This window comes from Halichoeres trimaculatus, unplaced genomic scaffold (assembly GCF_033239565.1).
Source record: "Halichoeres trimaculatus isolate MK-OKI-2021-1 unplaced genomic scaffold, fHalTri1.1 fHalTri1_scaffold_8, whole genome shotgun sequence".
Classification (NCBI taxonomy): Eukaryota; Metazoa; Chordata; class Actinopteri; order Labriformes; family Labridae; genus Halichoeres; species Halichoeres trimaculatus.
This window is the reverse complement of record NW_027437186.1, coordinates 37,460,671-37,470,304: the sequence shown is the minus strand read 5'-3', so window position 1 is coordinate 37,470,304 and position 9,634 is coordinate 37,460,671. Positions and strand designations below refer to the sequence as shown.

Here is a 9,634-nt window from a genome sequence, read left to right as displayed (position 1 = left end):
TAAGCACAAAGCTTGAGGTGCTTCACTGCAGAACAGGGACATTTAAAAATGCAACAGGTGAGAGGAGTCATATAAAATAACCACCAGTAAAATAAAATCAGGATTCCAGCTCCACTAACTGACACACTAATGGCTTCATAGCTCAAACAGAAACCTGTCACCTGTTTTTCTCTTTTTGCAATATGCATTGCTCTAAATGTTCTTTATGACTCTGTAAACTCACCCAGTCACGTTAAAGAGCCTGCAGGCAGGATAAGGTGTTAAATTTGGGAAGCCAGAGGTGAAGTTGGAAGTTGAAAGTTTTGTGCAAAGACAGACATGTCTCCAGGACATCTGCCCTGAGTAACCAGTTCATCAAGCTCAAGTTAAACAGCGACACCGGACTGAAAGTTTTCCACATGAACTTCAGTTTCACAGGCGAAAAGAAAGGAGGCACGTCTTCAGAGTAAGTTTACAGCTCCTATTGTGGCTTTAATTGCTCGAGTCTTACCTGTGTGTTTGACGTAGAAGACACCTGCACCACCAGGTAACTCTTTTCTGCTTTCCAGGGAGCTTCCTCCTCTTTAAACTTCAGTAACTGGAGCTGTTTTACTGAGTAATTTAGATGTTTGTGTCTCAAACTTTGTGTTTGAGGAACTTTAGAGTGTTGGACATCAGACTGAATCATGGCTCAATGCAACATCTGACTCTTTCAGGGGAAATGAATTTGGAGGAGTACTTTCAAAGAATAGGCTTCCATGGCTCGTTTGATTCACCTGATCTCACAACGCTGAGGTGGATCCACAAACAGCACGTCATGTCCATCCCTTTTGAGAACTTCAGCATCCACTGTGGGGAAAGGATCACCTTGGACCTGGAGATCATCTTTGAAAAGGTCGTGAGGAGCAGGCGTGGGGGCTGGTGCATGGAGAATAACTTTCTGTTTGGCTGGGTGCTGAGGGAAATGGGATATGACACCACCACCTTGGGCTCCACTCTCTTCTGCACCGCCACCGGTGACTTCCCAGGACCTGAGACTCATCTCATTAACATGGTCACCATTGAGGGACAGGCTTATCTAGCAGATGTTAGCTACGGGGAGTCCTCTCAACCATGGGAGCCTCTGGAGTTGGTCTCTGGGAAGGGTCAGCCTCAGGGACCAGGCGTCTTTCGTCTCACAGAAAGCGGGGGCGTGTGGGTCCTGGAGAAGACCGGTAGGAGGCTTCAGGTTCTCAATCCAGACTTTGCCAAGTCAAGTCTGCTGAACAGGAGAGTAACACGTCCAATCTACAGCTTCACCCTGGTGCCACGGGACATAGATCATTTCTATAAAGCAAACGATGATCTCCAGATAGACCCTACGTCACCACTCACCAATAAATCCATGTGCTCTCTGCAGACCCCGACAGGATTCAGAGCCCTGGTTGGCTGGACGTACAGCGAGGTCACCTACCAACCTGAGACAGGTGTTGATGTCTATGACATGAGAGACATACCAGATGGTGAGATGGACTCAGTGCTGGAGGAAAAGTTCAAGATAAAACTGAAGAACAAACTGCAGATTGTCAATAGAAAAGTACACTTCACCCTCTGAAAATACACACATATAATGAAAAGAATAAATGTAAAATAAGAAATGTTTGTTCATTCGTGGATGTAGTGTTTCTGGACCCTGGTGCCTTTGTCTCAACAAATCCCAATTAAAGTTTTACATGAAAAATGAAGCTGCTTATTTGAAAATATTTGTAAAGTTTTAATCTTAAAAAAGAAATTAATCTACACACCTCACTCAATCCCTTCAACTTCTTTTTCTTTCTATTTGATCTACTACATCTTTTTTTAATTTCAAGCAGCACACAGAATAAAACCCTCACAAGGCCCCATTTTCCTTTTTCTGTTCTGCTTATGATTTTATGATATTAAAAACAGAAAGGTAGAAACATAATGGTGACCTTCAGAAAAAGAGACCAACTTCTACTTTTGTCAAAAAGACTCACTCTAAGCTAGTAAAAACATTTTTAAAAGTTAGTTTTACATAAGAATGTCTTTTTAAAAAACAGTTATCATATGAGTTCTCTTTTTCTTTCATGTCAGACTGGAATAATGGGTGATAATGCTCAAATCTCTGTGTGGACAGACCATTACTTTTAATTCCATGCTGCTCTAAACATTTAGCTTACATTTTTACATCCCCCAGAAAAAAACTACTCTTTAAAATTACAAATATCATTTATCACTCCAAGACATTGCTTTGAGCATGTTTTATATTTGAATACAATTTATTTTTCCTTTGTGAGAATAAATGTTTTGTTGGTGTGTTTTTTTTTTTTTTTTTGTCCCATGCCAATTTGTGAAAACATTCTGAGCTGCTGTCTATGAATGCTTGGAAATAATACCACCAATTGGTCCACATTTATCTCTGTTAAAGTAAATAAAATAATACAGGATGAACTTTAGGGGTGGTATTAAAAAACAAATATAATAAAGTCTGCTGTAAAATAATTCTATAATTTTTTAAACATTTCTTTACATTTTTTTATTCATTAAAACAGGACACTGAAGTCTCCAAATTATTATTATTATTATTATTTTTTCCTATACGACTTTAAGATGTACTGGAAAATAATGAAAGGACCATGAACACCACAGAATGATTTTGTTCATCGGTTGATTATTTTTTTTCCTTCTCTTTCTTTCTTTCTTTCTTTCTTTCTTTCTTTCTTTCTTTCTTTCTTTCTTTCTTTCTTTCTTTCTTTCTTTCTTTCTTTCTTTCTTTCTTTCTTAAAAAAATCACATCAAATTTATATTTACGGAAGGGAATTGGCGCCACTGTCCTGTCGCCCAATCATATTAGAGATCTGTAACCACGTGACAGAAATCTCGTGCCCTCAAAGAGTGTAATGTTTAAAACCAAGATGATAAACGGTTGAAACTGGTCCGTTCACTCGCCCAAAAAGTGAAGTCTAGACTTTTTTATGAAGCCCTGTGAGTTTAAGGGCATCAAGGGAAGATTTACTTACTTTCTGGATGCTTCTATTCTTTTATTCTACCAAAGATGCTACTTTAAAAAGCGAGTAAAGCAAACAGACGCAAACGAAGGCGGAAGTAGACTACAGTGAGCTCTCTTGTCTCGTGTCGGGAAGCTCCTCTGCTAGCCGTGTATCTGTGACTATGGTGGTGTTGAAGGGAATCCCTGCTATCCTGTCCCCTGAGCTGCTCTACGCTCTGGCTAAAATGGGCCATGGGGATGAGCTGGGTATGATTTTATCAACAGACAGAAAGATTCACTCGGTTGTTGTCGTAGATATGATCTTTAACTTTAGTACAGGCGCTGCAGGGGATCAGGCTGAGTCAAGTTCACATTACACCTGAGCTAACACTGACAGCAGCAGGACTCAGGTGTCACAGGATGATAAACCTGTTGCTAACAAGGAAAAGTTAAAGAAATGTAACTTATTCTCTTTTTATTTGTGTTTGTGTCTGTAGTTCTTGCAGATGCTAACTTTCCAACATCTTCCATTTGTGCCTGTGGTCCAAAGGAGATCAGAGCTGATGGTATAAACACATTTAAACATGACATATTTTCCTTTTCTGTCTTTTTTTTTTTTTTTTTAATTTAAATAGCAGACTATTTTAATAATAGAAGATGCTCTGACCTTGTGAAGGTTTGGGTATCCCTCAGCTTTTGGAGGCTATTCTGAAGCTCCTGCCCCTGGACACCTATGTTGACGCTGCGGTATGGACTATTTCCATTGGTCTGTTGGGTACTTTGATTTTTGGGGGGTTGTTTTAAATCTATGCCCATATGTTCCCACAGGCTGCAGTCATGGACCTGGTGGACAGTGATAAGCAGAGGGGTTTACATGTCCCTGTGTGGGGCACCTATGTGGAGCTCCTGAGGTTGTCTGGGTCTCCGGTAAAGTTGCCCATCCACTCCACGGTTAGAAGATGATATTTAAGAGAAAATACTTTCAGTTTGACACCTTTTGTGTTGATTCTGTTTTCACACAGGCTTCTATTGACACTGTGGAGAGGTTTGCCTTCTATGAACGAGCTAAGAAAGCCTATGCTGTTGTGGCAACCGGGTCTGTATTCAATCTGCTTTTCTTTTATTATTGAATGTTGTCTACAAAATGTTTTCAGGAGTATCACTTAACCAATGATTTCTGAGGAGTGTATTTCCTTAGCTGACTTTTCAGAAAACGGCAACCATCCCTGTCTGTCAGGGTGTCCGCGGGGTCTTAAAAAGTATTAAAAGTTGATAAACCAGTTGAGGGAAAATTAAGTCCCTTAAAAAGTATTAAAGAGTCTTAATCCTAATGTTATGAGGTATTACATTTTATTGGTATTCAAGCTTTGACTCCAAACGTATCCATGAATATTTATTTTCCTCTTTGTGACTGTTACAAACTAACCTGACACGCCAGACAGACAGCTCCATATATCCTCTACAGAAACAGTCCATCTGGTTGGACAATGTTTTCAAAAATAACCACACCTGGTGATTGGACGATCATTCTGCTCATCACACTCATCACAGACCAGCGTGAGGATCTAGAAAAAGCTTTAGCATCTCAAAATATTTCTCTCTAGATCATAAGAGTTTCTCAAGCCTCCTGAGAAAATGTCTCAGACTTTTGACGACCTGGGATCTTGGATTCTTACGATTTAGAGAAAGCTTCCCCTGATCTCAGCTGTTTTGGAAAAAAATTTCTTTGATCAAATCATTTTTTTAACGGGTTCAACGTGATGAGATAAGGTATTTATCAATACAGTTATGTAGCGCTGTTGTTTGAAACCTGACAACAAGCAAAGTTGTTATTTTGTGATAGCGCTGATAGAAAGCAAATAACACAATCTCAACCACATGTCCTAAATTTTGACTATGATGAAATAAAATTCTTGATTTTTTTTCTGCAAGTTATCCTTGAGTATCTGTTACTCTTTGTGGGAATGGGAATGCCAGTTAACCTGTCTTTATTTTCATTTATTCTTTCAAGCTTCATTTCTCCCCAGCTTACCTAATTTATATTAAAATGCAAACTACAACTGTCACAGATCGGTCGCTAGCAACAGCTTTAAGCTGCGATAAGGTCTTAAGACTTTTTGAAAGGTTTGTCAAAAAGTCTTAAAAAGGTATTGAATCTAACCTCAGGATTTCAGCGTTTACCCTGCTCTGTGATACCCTGGGTTTTATTTGCCTGGCTCTCAGAGTCAGAGTCAAAGTTTACTTGAATCACTTCTTGATTTTTCCCTTAAGTCTTGAACAGAAGCAGTGATGAGTCAGAGGTTTACACATTTGTTTCACACACACATTGTAAAAATGTTACTATATTTGAAACAGTTCATAATAGAAATATGTCGCTTTGCTCTGTTTTCACAGGGAAACAGCGCTGTATGGGAACCTGATACTGAAGAAGGGGGTCATCCCTGCAGAGCTGCTGGAGTGACAACGACACTGAGACACACAGCTTTTTAAAGTGCTGATAATAACCCCAGCTTTAATCCAGAAATGGAAGTTTTTTCGATTTGAAAAGTTTCCAGCCAAGTCTGAATCAAAACATATTTTTTGTTTCTGGAATTAGAAATTTTAATTATTCTGTGAAGAAGCAGAAAGTGTCTGTAAGCTTTGTAAAATAAATCATCTGCCTTGTAAATATGTCGGAATAAAAACATGAATCTGAGTGTTTTTACGTTTTTTATTAGGACACACCTGAGTGCAGTTAAATGACGTTTGCGTTCTTGCAGTGACTGCATTTCTATAGATTTGCTCTAATATCTAACAGAGGAGGTGTATTTAAAGGATCACTTGTGGTAAATACCGTCCAGGTCTTCCTCCGGCTCGCTGTACTTCCTCTGAGACGGCAGATCAACCAGAGCTGCAGCAGGTTCAGCTTCATCTTGGTGGAGGACCAGCTCTGGGAGGTCTCTGTGGTACACGTCATCCATATCCTCTTCTGGTTCAGAGTACAGAGGCTGGACCTCTGCACCTTTTTGGTAATCCACCATGAATGGGGCCAAGTATTTAGCAACCACCTCCCTGGCTTTGTCTTCATCCCACTCCTGCTCTGGTTCTTCCTGAACCAGCTCAAACCTGGGGTGGGCCAGATCTTCCTCTGGTTGCTCAAACTTTGGAGGAGCCTCCTCATCGGGGACGACGTCCATGTTCTGGATTTGGACTTGAAGGAGATCAGCCATCGAGGGGTGATACAGCTCATCCAGGTCGACCTCGGCCTCCATGTGCTGTGGGCCTTCACCGCCCGTCATGCTCTTCCAGATCTTCATACTCGGGTCCACATCGTAGTGAGTCTCATCCAGATCCTCTGGGGGCTCCACTTCCACCCAGGACAGTTTCCCATCCTTATCCATGGACCTGGAAGATAAAACAATGAGAGCAATGTCTGAATTTCCTCCAGACGAAGGGAAAACTATTCACTTTTCTTTTAGTTGAAGGAAATGACAACTTACATAACGGTGTCCTGGAATGTTTCATCTGTAAATTTATTCTGAGAGACGAGGAGAGACCAGACGTTACTGTTGTGCAACAAACAAAAACACAAACCACCATCAGGAATATCTCTTCATACCTACGTTAAACATTTAATCCTCTTTATGAACACAAACATGCTGCATGTTACTCTTTCATATTCTACAACTTCTCTTATTTATATCAGGGCTGTCAAAAGATCCTTTTCCCCTTTTAAGTGTCTTTATTTGGGAATCAAATGGATGCAATGAATGTGCTTTAAAACTTAACAACTTTTAAAAAATCAGCCAAGAAAAAGAAATATATATAGATTATGTTGTTGGAGTACAACAATCAGAAACAAACAAAAATAAATATATAAATAAATAAATAAATAGATTAATTTTCAATAATAATAATAATAATAATAATAATAATAATAATAATAATAATAATAATAATAATAATAAATAACAGTAAAAAAGGATAAATATTTTGAGATATAGATTTACTATTTTTTTGTCATATTACTCATGAAGTGTCAAAAGCCCTGAAATATGTGATTTAAAGGTGTAGTTGTGTTCTTATTTTCTGTTTCAGCTGCAGGAGGAAGCAGGAACACGCTGCAGCAGCAGTTGAGCCTTAAGGACTCAAAAAGCATGTGATAAAAATATTAACTTAATCACATTCAATCAATGAAAGTCCTGGTGACTAATTCTATTATTTAGATTTATTTTTTTAATCTTTGTATCTGATGCTGTGATAAGTTTTACTGCTGTCTTTATATTCCACAACTCATCTGTAAAAATATGTGACAGATAATCTTGATCCTGAATCTTGATATGACTGAATGAGTCCAAAGGAGGAAATATGTGGGGTTTTATTTATTTATTTTTTCATTAATTCATTTTTAAATGATTTATTTATTCATTTATTTATTCATTTATTTATTTATTTATTTATTCATTGTATATATTTTATTTATTTATTTTCATCTATTTATTTTATTCATTTATTTTTATTGGCCTTTTTATCTATTTATTTATTTATTTTTTAATTATTTCATTTACTAAATTATTCCCTTTGGCTCGATTTTTAGATCTATTATTATTTTGTTTGTCCATTCATTTATTTTGTTTATGGCAACTCTTATACAGTCCTTTTGATAACTCAGGCAGTAAATTCTATATCAAACACATTCAGTCATTTATTTTCTTGTGTATATATTTTTTGTCAATTTAAATGGGGTTAAACTCATACTTATCAGATTTATGTATGTATTTATTTATCTATTTATTTATTTATTCATTCATTTACTTTTACCATTTATTTATTTAATTTAATTTTTCAAATACAAAATAAATGTCTTAACAGTCCAAGCTAAAAATGTAGGAGTCTACATTGTTAGAGTGTTAAAGAAATGTGTACATACCCAGGGTTTGTATGGCTTTGCTGAAAGGCCAACAATCAGAGAAACAGCGATCAGAAGTGAAAACCTGTGAATGAAAACTCTCAGGATCACTCTCCAAACTCACACAAAAAACTTCTTTTCAATTCAAAGAAAGAAAATTATGAATTAACCACAAAACAAAGCTGACAGATGAACAAAGTTCTTACCTGAACATGGTGTCTGCTGTCGGGTTAACGTTACACACTGACGACAACAAACCTTTCACATGGGTTCACCTGCTGTGGGAATCAAAGACCAAAGTCTGAGCAATAAAGCAGATATTCCCTGATCTTTGTCCTCTGAGGAAACTGAAACGTCAGCTGAAAGGAAGTCGTCACACCTCGTCTGATCTGCTGCGAAACAAAGTGAGGACATACCTGCACAGAGAGCCTGGCCTAACTGTCTTTATATCTGTGTGAATACTGTGTTAGACCATGTGTTTGGTTTTTATACATCTGATTTCTACCAGGATCTCACTTCAGATACCAGTGAACCTGCTGTTATGGTGACCTTTGACCTCAGAGTTGAGCCTGAGTTATGAGGGAGATATGATAAGACAGACGCAACAGTTAACACTGATACTGGGTTTAAAATAAAAATTAAAACTAAACTGATCCAGAAAATTCTATAAATATTTTAATAAATTAACAGGATTTCTGTTTCTGTTTGTTTGTCCATCAAAGCCTCTGACCCCCCCCCCCCCCCCCCCCCCCATCGTACAACAACAGCAGGAGAGTCACTGAGTCAACACACGGGACAACAATGCTTCATGACGACAGGATTCAGCACACGTACACACACGCTGTACAGAAAACAGCAGCAGACAGACACGCCTCACACTTCCTGCTCCGTTTAGGGGATGGCTCCACCGCGTCTGCCCGTTATCTGTCCGCTCTATCAGATCCATATGTACGGGTCCAGAACTACCCCAAGACCAGCCCCGCTCCCACCAGGTCATGATCTGCTGCCTTTGAGCCAAACATGCTCCTCAGGAGGAGGACGAGTCAGAGGTCTCCAAGATGGGATTGAATTTGAAAAACACAAATCTCAGCTGAGGCAACACTTCGACCTTTATTGACGTGGTGTAGTTGTGAAAAACATCTTTAAATCTGAGAAACTTGATCCAGAAACTCAAAGTAAAAAGGTTATTTCCCTAAATGTCAGCCCCCTTCTTTACTGATGAAAACATTAAACATCCCTGGTACAAACGCCGATCTGAAACCGACATCGCAGCCGGTAGATTGGAGCCATTACAGAAATGCTCCCAGAAACCACAACCCTGAGAAACTCAGGCCTGCTGCTCCAGAAACCTTGAGAGTGACGTTTGATGGATAAAGTGAGCCTCTGCTCCTGCAAACCCACCCCCTGCGTCCTGAACACATCAGTGTAAACGTCTTTCATGTGCAGCTCGGAGGCCCAGCAGCTTCCAGCGCAGATTAACCACAAAACTCTCCTCCCTGAACCCCCGACGGTCCCACAGGAAAACTCCGCTCTCTGTGGTTTACGCTGCAAATGAGTCGTCCTCTATTAGACTGCGCTTCATCTCAGACACTTCACTGAGGTGATGAAGTGGAGGGAAGTTTGAGAGGAGTGGTACTACAAGGGGGGACGCTGGAAAAGGTCTTTCAGAGTAAAGCTTAAGTCTGTGTTACAGGAGGAATGTCAGAAGTTAACTTTTTACGGTCTCATGGTCTTTGTCTCTCTCTAGCCCTAACACAAGTCCAGTCCTGTCTGAGGTT

At 39.1% G+C, this 9,634-nt stretch overlaps 3 protein-coding genes across 3 annotated transcripts; 2 read left to right on the top strand and 1 right to left on the bottom strand.

Annotated features, from left to right (window-relative positions):
• Positions 1–700: 700 nt before the first annotated feature.
• Positions 701–1,573, top strand: LOC141795478 (arylamine N-acetyltransferase, pineal gland isozyme NAT-10-like). The gene has a single exon (XM_074676373.1). The coding sequence runs from the start codon at positions 701–703 to the stop codon at positions 1,571–1,573; it is 873 nt and encodes a 290-aa protein (XP_074532474.1).
• Positions 1,574–2,960: 1,387 nt separating this feature from the next.
• fuom (fucose mutarotase) lies at positions 2,961–5,665 on the top strand. Its single transcript, XM_074675861.1, has 6 exons — positions 2,961–3,235; positions 3,466–3,534; positions 3,645–3,715; positions 3,797–3,895; positions 3,991–4,064; positions 5,363–5,665. The coding sequence occupies exons 1-6, from the start codon at positions 3,151–3,153 to the stop codon at positions 5,427–5,429; spliced, it is 465 nt and encodes a 154-aa protein (XP_074531962.1). The 5' UTR covers positions 2,961–3,150; the 3' UTR covers positions 5,430–5,665.
• Positions 5,666–5,686: 21 nt separating this feature from the next.
• On the bottom strand, positions 5,687–8,488 carry LOC141795095 (uncharacterized). Its single transcript, XM_074675860.1, has 4 exons — positions 8,063–8,488; positions 7,878–7,941; positions 6,448–6,485; positions 5,687–6,352 (listed from the first exon to the last, which is right to left on the bottom strand). Exons 1-4 carry the CDS (start codon positions 8,068–8,070, stop codon positions 5,785–5,787), a joined length of 678 nt encoding a protein of 225 aa, XP_074531961.1. The 5' UTR covers positions 8,071–8,488; the 3' UTR covers positions 5,687–5,784.
• Between the last annotated feature and the right edge of the window lie 1,146 nt (positions 8,489–9,634).

Coding starts and splice junctions, on each gene's coding strand:
- LOC141795478 (XM_074676373.1), top strand. CDS start 701: ATGAATTTGGAGGAGTACTTTCAAAGAATAGGCTTCCATGGCTCGTTT.
- fuom (XM_074675861.1), top strand. CDS start 3,151: ATGGTGGTGTTGAAGGGAATCCCTGCTATCCTGTCCCCTGAGCTGCTC. Junction 3,716..3,796: donor ACACCTATGTTGACGCTGCG/GTATGGACTATT, acceptor ATGTTCCCACAG/GCTGCAGTCATGGACCTGGT. Junction 3,896..3,990: donor TGAGGTTGTCTGGGTCTCCG/GTAAAGTTGCCC, acceptor GTTTTCACACAG/GCTTCTATTGACACTGTGGA.
- LOC141795095 (XM_074675860.1), bottom strand. Junction 6,486..7,877: donor CAAAGCCATACAAACCCTGG/GTATGTACACAT, acceptor CTCGTCTCTCAG/AATAAATTTACAGATGAAAC. Junction 6,353..6,447: donor ACATTCCAGGACACCGTTAT/GTAAGTTGTCAT, acceptor TTTATCTTCCAG/GTCCATGGATAAGGATGGGA.